The following is a 22089-nucleotide window of genomic DNA, read 5'->3' as shown; positions in this document are numbered from 1 at the left end:
TGTGTCTCATAATCACAACTCACAACTTCACAAGCTTTAAACTTCAAGAAGAAAAAGTGAAGAAGAAGAGGAGAAGAGAAAACACGGAGGGAGAGAGAGAAGAGAGGAAGACAGAGATTTAGGGCAAGTTTGGGACCTCAAACAAAACACAAAATTCTCATCTCATTTCATCACATCATTATACATTTTTCAAATCCTCATACAAAATATAATAAACAATTCAACTTTTTTAAATCCCAATACACATTTTTCAAATCCCAAAACAATAATAATATTAAAACTTAATATTTTAAACTTCAAAACAAAATACAAAATTCTCATCTCACCCCCCAAACCTACCCTTAGAATTTCATTTTCATTATATAATATTTAGCTAAACTTCAATCGTCGTCATTTTGGTGCAGGCAAGGACCCACATCCCAACAGCTAACGGCCAAGTAGGGTGCGGCCGGTGGGGCATAGGAGGACGGGTGCCCCCGTCCGGCTACCCCATCAGGAATTTTTAAAAGTCAAAAGCCGAAATGAGGGAGTCTCGGAAAACTAATCATCAGGGAAGTTAGATCTCCAAACCGAAGCCTCATCATTATTGTAACTGACAAGGGATTGCACCTAAAAAAAAAAAGCCAAATTGAAAAATGAATTTTTGGCACCACAGGCCACAATACAAAACCAGAAATTGAGATATATACACGAGGAACCAGAAAACCTCACTTCATTCCTTTCTGGCGTTCCATATCAACGATATAACGGTCACTACAATACAGGGCTTAAAAGAAAGGTATCAATGGTTCCACGGAAAACCAACCGTGTGACCAAGTTACAATGGGTAGATCAGAAATATTTTCAAAAATAAGAGAAGGATTTAACCAAATGCGAGTAGTACCACCATCTCAAGAATATTTTGCCCCATCATCATCATCATCTTTTCTCCGAGCCCTGCTCAACGTACACATGGAATGAATTGATAATTGACTGCTGAAACCCGAAATAATTGAAATCTTAATCAAAACATTTAGAAGTGTTACGACTGAATATTCTGTTAGAGATACTACTGTCTAAAATACAACAATTACCTGAAAACATCATGGATCCAGAACTGCTGAGTTGAGTCGTTTATCACCAAACAAAAACCACTGCAGAATTTCTGTTCCCACTACTCGTAGTCGGCTCCTACTCTATCAGTGCCACCTAGCCGTCCATAGAAGTTCCCCCCACCATGCCTCAAGTGATTTTGACCCCTCTCCCTGAACCTTGGACCTGTATTATGGATTCCATCTTTAGATCCCTCGGCAATGTTTGATTTGTTATTGTTGTCCGGGCCAACTGGCTGGTACTCGTAATGTGAATTGGGCCTCTGCCTGTCCCAGTTTGAGGGTGGGTTATTATGTTTGCTATCATGCCCAGATGAGTTCCAATCCCCACGAGATTCATGCACCCTGCCGAAACGGTTATTATTTTGGTTTCCACTCTTCCGGAATCCGGATGATGACCGTTGCTCATGTCTAACATCCATACTTCCAGGAGCTTGTTCAACTGGGCTGACAGGAACTAGGTTCGGGGAGTGGGGACGTCCCTTGAGGGAACCTACCTTTTTCCCTCTTTTTGCCTCTCGATGCCCTACAGCACCTAATGCTTCTTCTGCATCGACTTTTTTAGAGGAAGATTGATCATGGCAAGGTGCGGACACACCTTCACCAGTTCTCTTGTCATGTAGTGGTGTTAGTGGTACAGCAGCACCCTGGGGAGTAGACTCCTTTTTGTTTGTCCAAACAACTCCAGGACCTCCACTTCGAACACTATTGTTTCTGCTTCCTTGTTGACTATTAGCAGGAAATGTTTGAGATTTGGGTTGCCAATGAGCTGTTGAACGTTCCCCAGTACCTCGATTATCTTTCAAAGTGGTAGGCAAGTGTGTTTGACTCATTTCAAGGGAGGAAGATTGGGTATCAATTTTGTCAGCGTTGCCACTACTATTTTCCTTCCGATCAAGATCATTATTATTCCCCATACCTTTCTGCCCCTTGAATGGATGGCGTTTTGCTCTGCCCGTCACTCCCTGATCTGTTATGACAGTAACAGCAACCTGTGCAACAGAATCAGAATTGTCGGGAATGTTCCAACCATCAGGGGCATTCAATTCATCAGAATATTTTTGTTGCTCTTTCACCAAACCTACATCCAGCTTCTGAGTTTGGTAATCCTCGACAGAGTTTTGAACATTTTGACCAGGGTATGAAGGTCCATCTTGCAAACTCTGCACACCAACCAACTCTCTTGAACCTCGTTGCCGCCACGACCCATGCACTCTTCCCTGCTTATTCTGCCTACCATCCCCGTTCCGGGACTCCAAGGCAAGCCCCACTTTTCCCACAGCTGAGCCAGCAGGTTGCCTACTTTTGGTGCCAGGAGAAGAATCTGCTCCCCCAGTGGTCTCATCTGATGTAGTCTGATTGCCCGAAGATGCCACCAGTTGTTGAATGCTTCCTTGCTGAGCCATTTCCTTCGCTACAGGCTTTGGTATATATCTCTCAATTTCTGCCCTCTTATTTTTGGGGTTACCCTGCGCTTGATGATCAATCTTCATGAATGGAGTAAGAGTAATGGCTTCAACTACATTTTTGTGACTGGCTTCATCTGCGTCAGCTTTGTTTTGTGACCCTACTGGTGCCCAGATAGCATCGCCATGGAATTTCTCTGATGATCTATTAAGTTGTGGGTTTTTTGACATCTTACGAGAATGCTGAGCTTTCCACTGGCTATTCACTCTACCATGCGAATCTTCCGATGGTAAAGATGATCGATGCTCCAATAACTGATTTTCATCCTTCGAAATGGTTACTGACTGAACTGAGTTAGAATCCAATTCAGTCTGAAAAACAATTGGCTTGCCAAGTTCAAGAGAAGCATTCACAAGATTTGGTTCTTTTGCTTCTAATGATTGTGAAGTAGCCACAGATGATGCTACCTCCACTTTGTGCTTGTTCTTGCCAACCCTGTTATTCTTCTTTCTCTGATAAACGGATGACTCTGTCACTGCATTTGCATTCATAGGAAAGCTTGAGGACCCAGGCACTGTATTTGAGTTCAGAGGCAAGTTTGACTGGCAGCTTGGGGCAATTTCAATGGCAACTTCACCAACCGACACTGTGATCTTACCTGCTGCATCAGTATGGTTTTTTGGTGCCTCGTTATTACTGGTGGAAATTGACATTACATTAGAGTTCTTTTCCAGACTCTGCTTTTCTTTGTAGCCCATACGCTTCTGCCTTGGGGCATCACCATCCTGAATGTGGGGAGCATCATTATGATGAGCAACATCAGCACTATCAGTATCATGCTGCAATGACACGGATTGATTCTGCACTACAGATTCCTTGTTCGCACTCTTAGGTTTCTCTGGAGGTAGCTCACTGGACAAATCCGGGGATTGTACAACTCTACTAGTACTGCCCTCGCTAATCTGCATGGTATCACTTGAAGCTTCTGACTTCTGAGTTGGCCCTTTCATTGATTGTTTACGCCTATCCAACTCTTCCAGTTTTGCACGAGCCTTGGCCATTTGCTTTCTTGTCCGTTCTTCCTCCTCCTCCCTTAGTTGTTTGGCGCGTTGCTCAAGCTCTCTCAACTTAGTATGCTGACAGAATACACCAAAAACATAAATCTCCAAAAGCATAGAAAGTAGCAGGAACATAAATAAAACAAAATTGTCACCTGTGCCTGATAATCACTTGGATCAAACACAGGAGGAGCAGATTCTCTCTCATCCCTTGCTTGAGGGAATGGCATAGACTTTTCAGAAGCCTCAAAAGATGTATGGTGGTCATGAACATGAACAGTATAATTAGTCTCGGACCGTGAAGCTGATACAACACTTGGAGTCTCTATCACTTGAGCCTTTTTCTGCCACCCATCAACATCCAGGCTATTGTGCCCTCCCTTACCATGATTACCCCTTCTGCCTTGCATATCATGGATAGATCTGCAAATCTGCAAATTAGTCTTTTACGAACATCAGAAATAAGTAATACATTTTTGGTGGACGTATAAAAGAAGCATAAGAAACCTGGAGATGGTTGTTCCACCAGCAGCCATAGATTCAAGGCTCTTATCTCCAACAGAAACACCAATTTCACGAGAGGCAGGATTTGTGATTCTAGTGGCATGGATTCTCTCAGTATGCACAAAACCCCTACCACCTTCATCTGCAGGATGGGTAGCCTTGGCATTATGAACCAAAAATTTATTCTTTTGCCCCTCCCAACTAGAAACAGATGCAATATCATGTTGTCCGTCAGCAGCCCGAGCTTTTGCATTTAATCCCTCAATTTTCTTAATCAGGGTGGAATCTTTTGGAACAGCTGAAACAGAGCCTGGAATTTCTGGTGAACCGGAGGATGCGCATTCCAAATTACTTGCTGAAATGTCATCACTTGCCTTCATATTTCCCACACTTTTGGGAGACTTGACTTTGACAGGTACAGAAGAGCGTCGGTCATCATAAGTCTGACTAGAAATTTCTTGACTGGGTGTCATCTGTCTTAAACTGATTTCCACATCATTTCTGTAATCTGACCTCTGGTCATTCTCCCATGAAGACATTCCTGGTTGGTCCGCCTTCTCAATATATGCAGCATCAGTGGAGATTGTACCCTCCCATTTTCTCTCTTTATTCTTCCCATCCCAACCATTCTGCTGCTTCAGAAGAACTTTGTATGGTCCTCGTGTATCGTGAGGATGACCAGATTCCATGTGTTCTGGAACCATCGTTTTGCCAGCAGAACCATATCCACCAGATCTTCCCTGTGAACTGCTAGACTCAGGAGCATTTTGGGTCGAGTACCTATTATAAACTGGGGGGCCAGTTGCCATTCCCATAAATGGAACATCCCGGTCATTTGAATTGCAGTATCCCATTGGACCACTGTAATAACCCTCGTATGCAACTGGACCAGGGTAAAAGCCAGGCCTGATTGGCATACCTGGCCGAATATAGGCATCTGTCATATGAGGTCTGTACAAATCTCCATTATTAGGATGGTGTCCCCTTGGTCCACCACCAGGTGGGGGGGCTGGCTGTGGATTGGCAAGAGTAGCTGGCATTTGAGGATGATAATAAGGAAATGGTTCCATGGGAAAGGCACCAGGACCAACAGGAGGTCCGTATGGATGACCTCCTGGAGGTCCTCTGAACCAAACACCACCTGGAGGACTAGTTACTGGAGGACCATGCCAAGCTTCAAAATGATGAGGAATACTAGGATTAGGGTATGGTTGTGGATCTGTCTGCCACTTCTCCACACTAGACGGGACAGCATCCTCACGCTTATCTCTTCTCCAAGAATTTGCAGTACCACTTTTCACATTTGCATCCATAGAAACATCACCTGATATAAAATAAGACAGCTAGAAATCAGAACAGAAATTGGCATAAGGAACAGGATCTCAACATATTCATGAAAAGCATGTGAATTGACTGAATGTACACAAACCAACTAGAGAAGCTCCGTTCCCTTCTTTCGGCAATACTACTCCACCAGAATATGAGACAGGTCGGCCATGAGAACTGTGGTCTGTAATCAACAGTTGACCAAGCAATCAAAGCATTGCATTTGAATGTTCTACTAAGGACTGGTTTGGATTCAGAGATGAGATGAGATGGTTTTAGATGAAAGATGAAAGTTGAAAAAAAATATTGTAAGAATATTATTATTGTTTTTGGATTTGAAAAAGTTGAATTGTTTATTACATTTTGTGTGGAAATTTGAGAAAGTTGTAATGATGAGATGAGATGAAACACTTTTCAAATCCAAACGGGGCCTAAAGCAACTAATAACATAAAACCGAGAATAAGTCATCTGCCATGCATCTCACAAACAAGGCAAGATTTAAATAAACCTTGTATAACCAATATGACTAAAATTCTCCATGAAATTCAGTTTGATGAAATAACAATACTTCTATTCTTAAAGCTTTAAAACAGTAGGTAAAGGCATGATGTAAAACAATTATAAAAAGAGAAAAGTACTCTCCCTACCTGTCATGAGTCATGACAATCACTAAAAATCATAAACATGAAACCAAATAAAAATTAAAAAGCCATTCGAAGTTAAATATAACCTTGTGAGTCAATGTTCCTGCCAGAATTATCTTTCTCTGAACCCAGTGTAGGAAAATCTCCAGAAGACAGAGAAAACCCATCGTTCTTGGGTGCTGTTGCCCCCTGCATGTATGACAGTAGATAAAAATTATATATCCGACTATCCGAGAGAGAGGGAGAGAGGACGAGAGAGAGAGAGAGAGAGAGAGAGAGAGAATAAACAGAGATATAAAAAAACTAAGCCGCAGACTGGCTATGGATAGTGCATACAGAATCTCATAATTTATGCTCTCAAACTACTGCCACTCCAAATGGCATCAGCCAGAGAGAGAAAGCAACCAATAAAGGGAAACACATTAGCAAAGAATAATCAAGACCACCATACTAATTGCAGTTAATTTGTGATATCCTCAATGGTCTTCCAATAAGTCTAGACCAACAAATGAAAAATATATAACCAACAAAAAATAAAGATCACCATACTAATTGGAGTTAACTCAAGTAAGCCTCGACGATCTCCCAATAAGCCTCTAGCTAATGATGATATGGTTATTGACTTGTTGATGTCACGGAAAAATATGATTAAGTCAGAGAATATATTCACAATGATAATTTTGACACTAACCCGTAGAATGTAAATTCACATAGAATATTCCATAACTCAAGTGATCCTTGAAGATCACCCAATACACCTCTAGCTAATGATGATATGGTTATTGACTTCTTGATGTAACGGAAAAAATGATTAAGTCAAAGAATATATTCAAAATAAGAAAAGAGGCAGTGTGTGTGTGTGTGTGTCTCCATTATATTCTCTCCGTACATCCATAACTCAGATGAGGAAATTTTTTTCTCCGATGATGCTTGGTTGTTTGTAACGGCGAGGTTATGGTTGAGTGTTGTGTTTGTTTGGGTGACTGTGTGAGAGAATGGGGTTCTCAAAACATTTAGTGATAGAATCAAAAGTTTTTTCATTATCAGAGGATGGAAGCCTCTTGATAATAATCGAGAGAAGCTGAAAGGTGGTGAATGAGTTGAGGATGGGATTGTCCACGGTGCAGTGGTTTGCTAAATCACTAGAGGGCTGCCTGAAGGGAAGAAAAAAAAAAGCACTTCTACACTACGGTAAGGGAAGGAAATTGCAGTTTCATAGCACAACAATGTTCAAATGCTCGTGGTCATTACTTGGCGGTAGAGGAATATGGAGGTGGCAACAAGCATAGTTTTAGTTTCATACCTGAAGAGATGGAGGAGGATGGCAAAGGCACTACGGGAGTTTGCAAATGGAGGGGCATATATAAGACCGTTGGTAGCGGAGCTTCAGCTGGAAATACATTCAAACAGGGAGACTCTGGTACCATTAAAGAAGCCGCTACAACCCTGTGAGTGGAATAGGGGTGGCAACAATGGTGCCATGGCAGCTCGGAGAGGAGCCTCTGCAAGACTAGGTAACGGGCATGGGACCAACAAAGCTCCTCTTACATTAGATACATTCAATGCTTAGGGTGGTGGTGGCAAGCTTGTTGTCGGTCTAGCAAAGGAAGACGTACACTATACGCTATTTGATATGAAGTTTCAATTAAAGGCACTCCAGGAGAAGGTTGATTTCTAATTACGGTGTGCTAAGGAAGGGTAGGGCTTCGGCCTGGGCTTGGAGTTTAACAATAGAAGGGCAGGGCTCAGTTTAGACCCAAGATCGGAGATAAATGGACAAGTAAGTCCACAACAATTCGTCAGCTCAAAGTGGGAGAAGTAGGCCTGGGCTCGGGGCTAGCTGGACCCAGTATTGCAAATGGGCAAAGGAGACAAATGGGCCACTCTTTGGGGCCTTAGCCCATGGGGCATAATGCAGGCAAGGCAAGGATCAGGACCCAACCAGTGTGGAGAATCAGAAAGGGTGGTGCTCCGGGCCCCTCCACCGACAGGAGCCTGGCAACCTCGTCAGCAAAGGTTCCGTTTGTTCCGTGACTAACCAAGGAACCCTCGATGGTGGCCAAGAGGGCGACGCCGATGGTGGGGGAGACGACGGCAAATGTCTCTAAAAGGGTCTCGAACAATTCCTCACCAGCAAGGGTCGTTTCTCCAGCACACCACAGCCAGACAACGCCGAGAGTAGCAGAGATTGGGGGGAGGCGACAACAGTTGCCTCTTTAATAGTTTCAAATGCTTCCTCGCCACCAAGGGTCGAATTCTTGGCACACCACAATGCCGAAAATCTGCCCAATAGTTGGACGTGGCCCGATGAGTAGCAGGAATGTGGTTGCTCTGGAATATCTGATGGTATTCTAGCAAAGGCTGTACAACAGGTGAACGTGGTTAGAGACTTGCCCAGTGCGAGATCTGCCTACAGTGTTGATGTTGGGCCCTCACAAATGTTAATTTTGATGTAGGCCTTCCCTGAATGAGATTGCAGTAATATATTTGCGGAAGAGGAGATCGGGACACCATTGGATTCATGGTGGGCAACTAGGGATGGGATTGACATGGTCGAGGAGCCCATACCTCTAAATTGTATGTTACCAGGTCAGTTTAGAGCTTCTGATTAGATTATACATAGGGTGAAGGAAATTCAACACTATGTAAGGATGGAATGTGAGGGTTTTGAGGAACAATTCATGGCTTTACTTACCACCATTGAAGTTGGTCATGCTCGGATCAAGAAATCAGGATCTAAAAAACAGAGGGAACTAAAGAGACTAACTTGGTCTCTTAACTATGACAGCAGCTCAAGTCAAGAAAGATCCAAAGGGAATGAGCTAGCACCTTATTTATGAAGGCCAAAATTTTTTCTTGGAATGTTCAAGGGCTCAACGAGGCCAATAAACGTCTTTAGATAAAAAAATTTACTTCACGAGTGGAAGGCAGATATTGTGTGCTTCCAAGAATCAAAGCTGAAATTTATTCCAAGAAGAATTGTTCAAACATTATGGAGCTATACATATGTGGATTGGGCTTATCTTGCATCTAATGGGGCTTCAGGAGGTGTTCTAGTTAAGTGGGATAGAAGGGTGGTGGAGAAAATAGAGGAATTCATAGGGAAATACATAGTGTCATGTTCCTTTAAGAATGGGGAAGACAACCTGTGTGGGCTTTTGCTAGTGTTTATGGGCCAAACTTGGACAGCAACAGAGGACTATTATGGGAAGAAATAGCGGGAGTTCATAGCTAGTGGGAACGACCTTGGTGTATAGGTGGTGACTTTAATGCTATAAGATTCCCAAGTAAACGTTCAGAAGAAAGTACGATGCGACCAGCAATGATGTAATTCTCAAAAGTTTCTTTTCGACTAGAGTTTGGTGGATATTCCCTTCATAGGAGGAGCATTCACATAGTCCAACAATCATATGCGGTCTAGATTGGATAGATTTTTAGTTTCATCGGAATGGGAAATTCACTATCCGGATGTTTGTCAAAAGAGATTGCCTCGCCTATGTTCAAATCATTTCCCTATCTTTTTGGATTGTGGTGGTATTCAAGGAGGGCGTCGGTACTTAAGTTTGCAAATATGTGGCTGAAAACCAAAGATTTTGTAGACAAGGTTAGGGAATGGTAGTCTTCTCAGATTCATGACACATCTAGTTTTATCCTTGCAGGTAAACTAAAAGCTTTAAAAAGAAATTTAAAGCTTTAGAATGCTCAATCCTTTGGCAATATAGGTGACCACAAAAAAGTCCATGTTGGAGGAGCTATAGGAGTTAGAGCGGATACAAGAGGGTCGAATTCTTTCCTTGGAAGTTAGAGGTAGTTTGAGAATTACAGAGGGTTATCCCATTGAAGGAGATTTCTTGGCACCAAAAATCAAAAGCATTATGGTTAAAAGAAGGGGATTGAAGTACGAAATTCTTCCAAAGTGGCCAACTCTCATAGGAGAACCAATACTATTGAGATGTTGAATATAGATGGTGTGGTTTGTGTGGAGGCCCCTGTGATTCGAGAGCATGTTGCTGAGTTTTCGAACACTTGCTTATCGAACAAGTGGGGTGGCGGCCAAAGCTTGATGGACTTGTCTTTAAGTCCATCGAGCAGCAAAATGTCTCTTGGTTGGAGAGGCCATTTGACAAGATGGAGGTTCATGGTGTGGTGAGGAGAATGGTCAAGGACAAAGCACCTGGCCCTGACGGATTCTCTATTGGATTCTTCCAAGCTTGTTGGGATGTGGTGAAGGAGAATCTAATGAAGGTGTTCCACGAATTTTTTTAGGTTGGAAAATTTGAAAAAATCCTCAATGCCACTTTTATTGCACTTATTCCGAAGAAGATTGAGGCATCGGAGGTGAAGGATTATCGACCCATTAGCCTTGTGAATGGTGTGTATAAGATCATCACCAAGGTGCTTGCAAACCGCCTAGGGGAGGATTTGGAGAAGATCATTACAAAACCCTAAAATGCTTTTGTAAGGGGTAGGCAAATTCTGGACGCAGTTCTCACCGCCAATGAATGCCTAGATAATAGTTTAAAATCTGGCCAACCGGAGATCCTATGCAAGCTAGATATGGAGAAGGCCTATGATCATGTCAACTGGGAGTTTCTACTTTATTTGCTTGGGAGGTGTAGATTCGGGGAGAGATGGTGCTCGTGGATCAAATGGTGCATCTCAACAGTGAAGTTTTCAATTCTAGTAAATGGCAGTCCTGTCGGCTTCTTCAACAGCTCTCGAGGCCTAAGACAAAGGGATCCTTTGTCCCCACTTCTCTTTGTCCTTGTTATGGAGGCACTTAGCAAAATGACTTCAACCTTGGTTAACAGTGGCTTTGTGGATGGACTCCAGGTTGGTGACCCCACTAGGGGTGTCTTAACATTTCTCACTTGTTGTTTGTAGATGATACACTGATATTTTGTAAGGCAGAACAAAACCAGATTTGGGCTCTGAGGGCACTTTTACTTTGTTTTGAAGCGACATCAGGTTTGAATGTGAACTTTGACAAATCAGAGTTGGTGTCAATTGGTAATGTTCACAACATCCGATGGTTGGCTAATACCCTTAGATGCAAGGTTTTCTCCCTTCCCGTGAATTACCTTGGTCTTTTGTTGGGAGCAGTCTCAAGGGCTAAATCGATATGGGATAGAGGGATTGAGAAGATTGAACATAAATTGGCAAGTTGGAAAAGATTGTACTAGTTGAAAGGTGGTAGGATCACCTTAATCAAAAGCACTATCTAATCTACCAACATATTTCATATCGTTATTCTCAATTCCAACAAGTGTGGCGTCCAGGATTGAGAAACTTCATCGTGATTTCCTTTGGAGTGGTATGGGGGATGATTTCAAATCTCATCTAGTCAAATGAGATAGGGTATGCTCTCAATCTCTTATGGTGGATTGGGAATTTGAAATATGAGAATTTTTAATCGAGCCCAAAATGCTTGTGGTGATATAATTTGGAACCAAAAGCCTTATATAAGTTGGTGATTGATCGCAAATATGGAGATTTTTGTTGTGGGGAGGGGGGGTCGGTGCACTAGAGAGGTACTCGGGACCTATGGTGTGGGAGTCTAGAAGCACATTAGACGTGGGTGGGGGTCTTTATTCGGCATTCTTGACTTGTATTGGGAGATGGCACTAGAATAAAATTCTGGAGTGACTTATGGTGTGGAAATAACACCCTTATGGATTTATTCCTCGCAGTTTTTAGGATTGCTTGCGAGAAAGAAGCTTCAGTGGCTAATCTTATGGTGATATCTAGTGATCAAGTCCAATGGAACATCAACGTCACTAGGGCGGCCCAAGATTGGGAAGTTGGCAGCTTTGAGGATTTTTCTAGCCTTCTGTACTCCTTGAGATAGACCAGTCAAAGAGTTGATACGTTGTGGTGGGCACCTGCAGGTAAGGGGAAATTCTTGATTTGCTCTTTCTACAAATCTTTCACACAATCACAGAACAATCAATTTCCATGGAGAATGATTTGGCAAACTAAGGCGCCTCCCAAAACGGCATTTTTTTATGGACAGTTTCTCTGGGTAAGATTTTGACGATGGATAATTTATGGAAACATAGGGTGATCATAGTAGATTGGTGCTGCATGTACAAGAAAAGTGGCAAGACTGTGGATCATCTTCTACTGCATTGTGAGATTGCTAGAGTATTATGGGATGATGTATTTTGTAGATTAGAGCTAGCCTGGATTATGCTAGCTATTGTGGTTGCACTTTTGTCCAATTGGACAAATCTAGGACGTATTCCACAAATCACAGCTATGTGGAAGATGTTTTTTATTTGCATTCTATGGTGCCTATGGCAAGAGCGTAATGATTAGACGTACGAAGACAAGGAGCACTCATTAGAGGAACTTAGATCACTTGTTAGAACTTTAATCACTTGTTAGAACTTTATTTCTTTGGGTCATAGCTGTAGATTTTAATGGCCTTGGTTTTCGTAACTTTCTTGTTTCCATTTCTTCTTCCTAGATAGGTGTTACCTTTTGTATACCATCTTGTGTACTTAGGCTATACCTATTCTTATTAATACAATCGTTTACTTATAAAAAATTTGACACTATCCGGTTGAATGTAAATTCTTATAGAATATTCCCTATATAGGCATTGCACAAAAGACATTCTAGATCTTTTGTTTTTCCAAATACAACTTGTGTACCTGTATGGGACTAAACCCAAGACTTTACCCACCATGGCATATTTATTGAGGGAGGAGATGCAATTTAGCCCAAAGACCAATAGCTATGTGAACCTATTTTTTCTATCTTTTGACCTCTCTATTATTTTCCCCCTTTTGGAATTTACTATACGAAGCTTCAAATGATGATGAGTTGACTAAATACACTATGTTTTCATATGTATTACTTTCCTTCATGTTTATTTTGTGGCAGGCTTAAGAATTAAGAAAACTAATTATTCGATATGATACCTACAATACACTACAAAGAAATCAATACAACACACTTGAAAATAAAAAGAATTAAAAAAGTGAAGGTGAAAAGCACTAGCCATCTATCACAGAATTCTCATCCAAAACCTATTTGAAAATCCACCCAAAACAAACAAATTTCACATAGAATTCCATATGAGTTGCTTTAGAAATTCTTTTGGGGATCTACAACCTCGGTGAAGGGTGTTGAAAAGGATTTGTATACACAACCTGCCAACATAACATGCTCAATATATTAACGTCCAAACTTTTGTGCATAAATTAATGAGGAAATGATATATTGCTGCTGCAGCATATCCTACAGTAGGAGAACTGACAAGTAAACGTATTTATCTTTAATTATTGGTAATAAACAGATTCAAACAATGAGCTTATGAAAAGATATACCAATTTCTCTGGAGTCCCAGCAGCACCCCATGCCCCTGTATTTTCAGGCAATGGTTCAGCAAATCGGGATAACTGTGAGCTACCCGGTCTAGTTTCTGCACTGCGAGGGCGCAATGATGTCAGCAAGGTCTGATTAGAAGTCAATGCACCAGAAGCTGATGATGGTCTAGAGTTTGGGCCCCATGCATTAGCATTAGGTTCATAAGCTCTATCACTACTGGAAGTTGATGGCCTTGTGTTGCTTCCACCAGATGAAGGACGGCCACTAAGATGGCTTGGTGAACCCGTACCACCTTCAGTTCTGGGAGACACTGTCCCCCAGGCATTTGATGCGGAAGAAGATGGTCTACTTCCCCAGCTATGGGTGCCCCTGTTAAGCATAAAAAATGAAGTCAAGTAACACAGGAATTCATAATCAAGACTTGAAGTAACAGCATCATAATTTTATGTGGTAGAAATCATAACTCAAACACATAGGGTCAGGTTGTCCAGACTGATGGATATACAACTTACTTGGGAACAATTTCCACACTTGGGTCCAGACCATGATTTTCTAACCTTAAATCAACAGAGAGAAAACAATCAATTTAGGGCAAAAAATCATGCATCCATATAAAGAGAACGATAAAGAAGGCGGCGGCAAACAAATACTTTTGACTCGGTAAGTTTATGGGTTTTGGAACTGCAACTTTCCCCAAAACCGTCTTGCCACCTCTTCTTGTAGAAGTAGCCCATCTGCAAGAGCATTGGGATCATTAGATGACAACTTGAGGATACACGTCAGTTACAGCGTCAAAAAAATTGAGAACCAAATTTGTCTGAAGTATTCTCAAGCATGTACGGCATATACAATTTGCATAATTTGATTTTAAATACATAAAGCAGACCAAACTATTAGTCAGACTAATCAATTACACTGAATGGGATACAAAGGACACATTATACTGAAATCGGGCAGCAAAATTGTGAGAGAGAGAGAGACTTAAACACCCCATACAAATAAAATAAATACAATAGATACAATTGTAACACACTTTCTTCTTTTCAACAACCAACCAGGATGATTAAACACACTTATCAAAAAACAATTACCAAAACAACAACAGAAACAACAAAATCCATGGAAAAAAAAAAGGAAAACGGGCTCGTCTTTAAAGCAAGCAATGCTAAAATGAAGAGGCCTTGAAAACATCATGCCTAAAAAACTTAACTAAATTACCCAGTGCCTTGTTCTAACAAGACCTATTGATGAGGTGGAACATCACCAAGGTAGGGCCTTTTCGGACCCATCCTCGGGTAGAAAACCCCGGACACATAATTCCACCTGTCAAAACTGTGCATCAAGTAATCCAATAAAACTCCTTTGCAGAACCAAACCCAAGATGTAAGGGTCTACAACTCATCCCAAGCCCACTATTTGACTACTAAGTTGCATCCTGACAGGTCTAACAAGATATTATATATGCACAAAACAGAACATTAGCGTGGAGATTTATTTAAAAAAATAAAACAAAATATAAAACCCATTGACATCCATGTCTTGGAGAAAGAAACACAACTCTCAAAAATGATTAACGAATAGTAACTTAAATTGATGACACAAATTTAGCAGAGGTTTGAGACTATTAATCTCAAACAATTGGAAAAGCTTTTTTGCTCTGACCTTAAAACCTATTACCATCTATCACTCCTCTATTTTTTTTTTTTATAAGTAAAAATATTGTATATATCAAAAGGAAAAACCAAGTATACTAAATGTATACAAGAAAACACATTGCCCAAAATGACCCAGCAAGCCCCTAATGACCCAAAAAGCCCATAAAAAAACCAACCCAAAGTACATCAGACCCAACCCCAATCCCTTGTTTCCCATACAACTAAAACTCTACCCGAACACCAACCCCAACACCTTGATTCCCGTCTTCACAATGCCCTCCCTTTAGACTTCTCTCTAGTTGAACTACCCCCTTAGCGTCGTAGTTGATTGCCGAAAAAAGATGTTGTAACTCCCTGCTTTTCTTGAAGCTTGATTTGGTTTCCAGTGTGCTTGCCTCGATCGCAGTAATTAGTTCATTAAATTGGTCTTCACATCCTCTATGTAAAATTCACACAAACTGCTGAATTCCGTTAACTTTAGACAGAATCCAATCTGCTATTGGAGGAAGAGAGACCAGGGGAGCCACAATATCCCCATCAAACTGCACTCTCGACTCTAGACATTCCTCTACACAAGGCACCAACGCCAAACCCATTGGTTCTCCAGTAACTCCATTGGTTCTCTCCAATGGTATCGGGGTCCCCATTGGAGATTCTAGGGTGACAGCAAGTCCATTCACCTCTAGGGTGATAGCAGATCCTACATCTCCTTCAGACCTCGACAGTACACCCTTTTCCTTCAACTCTGACGAGGGAGTCATAGTTTCTTCAGGGACCAAGAGTGTAATACCGACTATCAATCTATACTGTGTTATACAAGGCGAATGACATTCCATTACTGATGTTTCTACGCCAATACCCGATGTAGACCCCACTTCAAATAACCCAGATTTCCTTTTGACCCGCCACACTCTCTTGGATCTGGTAATAGGGACAGGGCCAAATCCGATCTTCCATTTTCCTTTTTCTAAGTTTAAAGGATTCGAGCCTATCATGTTTCTTACCACCATGTTGCCTCCAGCTGAAAGCCGGTCTATTTCGTAGACAAGAAAGTTATCGTTGCCTTCAACTCGACAAGTTGGGTTTCCATCTCCTTTAGAAAATTATGCATCTTGACAAGCTAGTCCTAAGGCGTGATTGGCAGACCCCCCACACTCTGAACCCCCAAAGCATGTCCCGTCTTTAGAGCTGCTGCATAGGATTGCCTCACCACCAAGGATGTACTTGGGTCTTTATGCACCTCCAAGTTCTCCCTCCCTGCCACACCACCTGCAGCACCTTGTCCTTCCAAGCCGTCACTCCCTCTCTTGCCGAAAGATAAATGATGCAGCACCTCCCCCATCCTTCTCCAACCACTGCCCCCCTCTTCAGAAATGAAAATAAAATTCCTCCTCCCCCCACCACCATACTCCTCCACCGCCATATAACGCCCGCAAGCATTCAAGCAGCGATGCGTTGTGAAACTGCGTCGACCTTCCCGGACAGTGGCGAAAAAATCTTGTTTCTTATATCCTTAGTGCACTCTTCTATGGCCTTGGCCAGCCACTGTCCTGTTGTCCCCAGAACCAACTTAGATATCACCCTTCGACTCCTTTCAGTAATGGCCAACATGCTCCCCTCCTTCACCAGTATAAAGGATTTAGATTCTATGACCAACTCCATAAAAGAACCCATACTGACCCACTCCCCTTCTTCAACAACCATTCATCATCTCAGAGAAACCAGATCAGAAATTCGTTGGGAGCTGCAAGCACTGCAAAGTTGTCTGGACTCCAGGTCTTGCTCACTGCAAGCACTGCAAAGTTGTCTTTCCAACTGCAAATCATGCTCACAGGAGACGCCAGAGTACTCGCCGGAGCCTTCAGAGTCGACGGCACGACCAACGGAGCCTTCGGGAGGATTGTCGAGTACTCTGAGAGACAATACAACGATATCTAGGACACCGGAGGTTGGACCGATGCCGGACAGCCCTCAGCGAAGTCGCCAAGGTCCATCCGCTTTATTTGTGACTACGGTGCGGTGTGTCTCGCCGGCAAGGGTGGGTGGCGGCAGATCTTGTTCCTTAGGATTTTCACGCTTCGTAGTGTTTTCTCTCTCCTATGGACCAACGCCAAACGGCCCTTAGGGAAGTCGCCGGCGCCCGTCGCTGAGAGGTCACTCACCGGCAAGGGTGGCAGTTGTTTCCTTAGGGTTTTATGTACAGAGAGGAATTTTTGTATCAGATAAATTTTTCTATTTTTTTTGATAAGTTGTATCAGATAAATATTGATAAATATAGTTCCATCTATCACTCCTATAAGCACAACCCTGGTTAATGAGTATTTAGTGGATATTCCCAATCCTTTTTACACTGAAAACCCCTATTTCCCATCCATCGTATATATGTAAAATAAAAGCATAAGAGCTCTCTTTTTTTTTCTTTTTTTTTTTGACAAAAAGGCATTAAAGATATATAATCCATTAACTGTATATTGTTTCTTATCAACAGTTAATAGCTAAAATTTCACCCCTAAACAATTGATGTTGCACTTTCACCCATTAATGAAATTAAAGATGTGCTAAAATGTCTGGGATTCTTGGAGCAACATGGATCCTCGAAACAGAAGGCTGAAGATATTAAGACGAAGTTGAGAGGAAAAGATCCCACTGGTCCCATAGTAAAAGCGGTCAGGATGCAAAGATGAAATGATACCTTCTCTCTCCACTCAACATACTTGACGTCATGGTCTAACTGCTGTTGCACAATCATTCAAACAATTTGATTCAGCCTGAGGAAAGGAGAAAAGCAGATTGGTCAAAATAAGATGGTGCAATTATGAATATGAAGTTAAGAACATACAAAGCATTTACAGGGATACATATAAACCTCATTAAAGCAACTACATGGATATTTATAGACATCATCATTCATAAATTACGACTGTTCCTATTATATGAGCAAATTCCAACTAAAGCGGAAACCATTGTAGTGAGAAACATTTCTATCCATAGTCTTGAAAACCTTTTTTTTTATCGTAAACAAAATTTTATTGATCAAAAGGAGGCAAAAAGCCCAAGTATACAGGACATATCCATAGTCTTGAAAACTAGTTAAGGTAGACTTTCTCCAAGTAAGCCAAGAGCTAAATATTCATTAAATTCTTCATTGGCATTCAGTTCTTCCAGAAACTGCCCCACTTTCTAAAAGATTTCCATACCATTTAGATGCCCTATTGTGCCAAAAGATATAAATAGTTTTATTTATCATATTACATATCATTGAAACAGCAAATTCTATTCTAATATTCAAAAGTACTCAATTTAACCAGCTGCAGTAGAATTCAATACCATTTCAAATGTTAAACATGATTCGAGAATATGATGTTCTAAGTTCAGCTCAATTCCCAATTACTTTCAAAAGCATTCCCCACATTCTCTTCAACTGATCAACTGAAGGAGCAACAACTTTCTTTTCAATCCAGTTTGGCAGGCACACAAGTACAATCTCGGCCTCCCCAGTCATGCATAAACAACTATGCCCTGGACTCCTATTTAATATCTCATTCCAACATCCTTTTAGCTAGACTCAGCTCAACTTAACAGTAGTCTCCATCATACAAGGTTCATCTCAAACCCTGTGTATAGTAATTCCGCTTCATACAGGACTAACCTTTCTTTTAAACTCTGCCCCAAGTCCTTGCACACTGCCCTTACAATGGTCTTCACCCACACCTTAAAAAAAATTGAACCTATATAAAAGTAATCCTTTATGCTAGCATTTTTTAAATTTTATTTCTTCTTATGGCCAAGAGATACTTACTAGAGGTGTGATTAATAGACTACCAGTTAGAAACTCACATTCATACTGCACGAAATTTGAAAGCGCCAAAATAAACATAGGAGAAAAGGCATTGCTTCTAAGCTCCATAAGATAATTAAAAGAAACATTTATTCAAACTCCTTTACAATATTGATCACTATCCCAATCCTTCCAATTATAAAAAGACTAATAAAATGATATAAATTGATCCACGCACCGCCACTCACACCAAAAAAAAAAAACATGTTTAAACTAGTCGTGATTCTTACTCACCTACGAAATCAGTCCTCCAAAAGAAAAACCTACCGACCATGCATACAAAATCCTTCATTTCCCACGCAAATACATATCATGTTTAACACTAAATACGAATTAAACCAAAAATTAATCGATAATCCTGATTTGGAAAAGAAAAAAAATCCCAAAGTAACATGTAGCAAAACCCGGAATGCTCCGTTCAGCTGCCGAGGAAGCAGAGGGTACAGATGAGACACGAAAAACCCAAATAAGAACACGAGAATATCTCGTAACACATTTCGCAGAATGATAGTATTATAAAGTCAGTGAGTTTTCTATTCCATTCCTATGCCAGAGCGTGCAATTTTCCTCTCATACGATTTGTCGGGAATCAAAAAGAACACGGACATAAAATAGCATCGATAAAGAGAAACTAAAAAAAAGATACTGGGAGAGAATTCGACTAGCCTGAGACGAAGATAGGTTCCAGGTGATTCGAAGAAACCCTAGTGAGAAAGGAAATCCGAGAAAAGATTTTGAGTTCTTCGAGGAGAAAGAAACGAAAACACGATCGGAGCCTCGCTCGTTGGTGAAGATCTCAAGAGAGGTTTAGAGAGAGAGAGAGAGAGATCTGAGAGAGTTGGAAGTGACAGAAGCTTCAGATCGAAGAAAAAAAGAGGGGGGAAGGGGGAGAGGGGGAGGAACAGAGCTGAACGAGGAAGAGTTCGAGGATTTTAATTTTTTTCACGCTCTGCCCGTGACATTAACATCGCACTCTCACGAAATTAAGACCTCGTTTATTTTTATAAAACATTCCATTTTATCTCATCTAATTTAATTATTATAATTTTTTTAATTTTTAATATAAAATAAAATAAACAATTCAACTTTTTCAAATCTTAAAATAAAAATAATATTAAAAAATATATTTTAATATTATTTTATTTAATTTTTTAACTTTAATATCATCTCATCTCATCTATAAAAACAAACGAGATCAAACCTAATTTCTTTTTTAATTAAAAAAATATGAAATAAAGAAATGATTCAAAAAATCTTATCCGAATAATTTAATAAGAAGATTTTTATATCACACATCATTTATGTAATATAATTTAATTTTAAGTAATACTATATATAATCATAATGTAAAAAGATTTTCCTCCACTTCTCAAGCTCGCTAGGCCTCAATCTAATACTCGGTCTCAGGATGCAAGCTTATCCATGAAGCAAGGTGTCCACAATGGAAAGTAAACGATGACGACTAATGGGACGGATAGGCTTGACGTTGCCCAGCCATACTCTGATCGTGAGAACTCGTACAGGGTAGAACGAGAAAAGTGGAGAGCTCTTGATCCTCTGACACGGGACATCGACAGACCACAAAAGATAAAGCAAGTCAGGGAACCACATTGCATTAATGGCACCACTATCCGAACTACACGTCACATTAATGACGCCGTTGCAGAGCCACATTGCATTAAAAAAATCTGACAAAATGAACAGTACGAAGAACACGAACCCCATGGGAGTAGGCACAATTCGTTCCCCTGAAACTCCCAGTATAAATAGTAACTCTCAAGTACGAAATTTTTTTTTGATTCATAGACTTTCTTACTTATTTACAAACTTTCAAGAGACTTTATTGACTTCGGCATCGGAGACTCCCCAATCCCAAAGCCACGCTCTCCCAGTTGCTTTTTTCTCTATTTTCGCAGGCCCAATTCTAAAGACTTGAATTACTGGAACTTGACCCAAAGGCGTACGAAATACGACGATAACACGTAAAATATGCAAACGCCTCACAATCATTTTGAAAAAGAGTGAGATGTACTATTAAAAAATTAATTTTTTTATGTGAGTTTCGTATTTACTCTTTTTTAAAGAAAAAAATTACATGATCTTTATGTACTCTACGATTATAAATATTATCTCTATAATTTTTACGAATCGATTCAGCAGTCGTGTTGTTGCTGCCGAGCTTTGGTTTGGGAAGCATGCGAGTTCAAAGTCCACTTTTTATTTTAATTGATCGACCTCATTTTTTTAATAGATTGTTTGCATATCTTAAATTTTTTTTATTTACTATTATTCTACCAGTATAATTGTATTATTTATGAGCTAAGGTATAAAAATAATGCTTTATTCTGAGATTCGTTATAATTAAATAAAAAATAAATAAAATCAATATTTTTTATATTAGTTGATGTTGAACGCTTTTGTGGTATTAGCCTATTAGGTATATGAATAACTAAGCTGATAAATAAATTATTTTTCGTTAATTAATGAAAAAATGTAATTTTTATTCTGAGAATTATGAATGAGTTTGTATTGTTTCTCCTTACAATCCGTGTATGTGTGAAAAAATATATATATTTATAACTTTATGCCAAAAGTATACAATTTTGTTGCTTATGAGTAATTATATATATACACTTTTTTAATATTCTTGTTTTAAATGAAGGATATTTGTGTAAAATTTAAAACTCAAATAAAAAAAAGTATTATTTTTTATGAAGTAATATTATCAAGAGAAATTTTTATGTTGTGCAAGTCTTGCGCACTCTTTTTAAAAAAGTTAGATAAATCTTAGACCCATATAAAAAATTATTTTTTTAATGATAGACCTCACTTTTTTTAAAGAGAATATGCAGAACTTGCATATTCTGAGACTATATCATTATCTATTATCAAAGTTATACAAGACAAATATCCACAATACTTGTCCTAGAACTTTCACTACCACTACATATTTAACCTTCGACACGATGATGATGCGCATGAGCATTATCAAATACAATTCCATCAATCAACTATAATGGCTGAGCCAACTCTTTCATCTTCTTATTGATCAAGACTTTTGTGATTGTATATGCCAATTTTTTCCTATAAAAAAAATTCTAAATCATCGATACACCTAGTGGCATCAAATGGACCAAGTTGGTCTCAAACTTTTTTCCCCTTATTAGAAGAAGGTTGGAAGCCAGGAGTGAAGTATTAGATTTAGAGTAATTCTACATACAATCGTGAAA

The 22089-nt window shown here is 40.1% G+C and overlaps 1 protein-coding gene across 9 annotated transcripts; it reads right to left on the bottom strand.

The window, feature by feature from the left end:
• Positions 1–313: 313 nt before the first annotated feature.
• On the bottom strand, positions 314–19787 carry LOC109003864 (protein MODIFIER OF SNC1 1-like). Of its 9 annotated transcripts, none has more exons than XM_035687608.1 (12): positions 19526–19787; positions 17714–17789; positions 14017–14100; positions 13879–13923; positions 13366–13735; positions 6118–6220; positions 5484–5570; positions 4064–5384; positions 3712–3979; positions 1074–3634; positions 712–972; positions 314–609 (listed from the first exon to the last, which is right to left on the bottom strand). In XM_035687608.1, the coding sequence occupies exons 2-10, from the start codon at positions 17743–17745 to the stop codon at positions 1154–1156; spliced, it is 4791 nt and encodes a 1596-aa protein (XP_035543501.1). In that variant the 5' UTR covers positions 17746–17789; positions 19526–19787; the 3' UTR covers positions 314–609; positions 712–972; positions 1074–1153. The 9 variants fall into 9 exon arrangements, with proteins under 9 accessions (XP_035543501.1, XP_035543504.1, XP_035543505.1 ...); XM_035687611.1 differs by having other exon boundaries at positions 884–972; XM_035687612.1 differs by having other exon boundaries at positions 884–936.
• Positions 19788–22089: the final 2302 nt, after the last annotated feature.

Source organism: Juglans regia, chromosome 2, assembly GCF_001411555.2.
Source record: "Juglans regia cultivar Chandler chromosome 2, Walnut 2.0, whole genome shotgun sequence".
NCBI lineage: Eukaryota > Viridiplantae > Streptophyta > Magnoliopsida > Fagales > Juglandaceae > Juglans > Juglans regia.
This window is presented reverse-complemented; position numbering and strand designations above follow the sequence as displayed.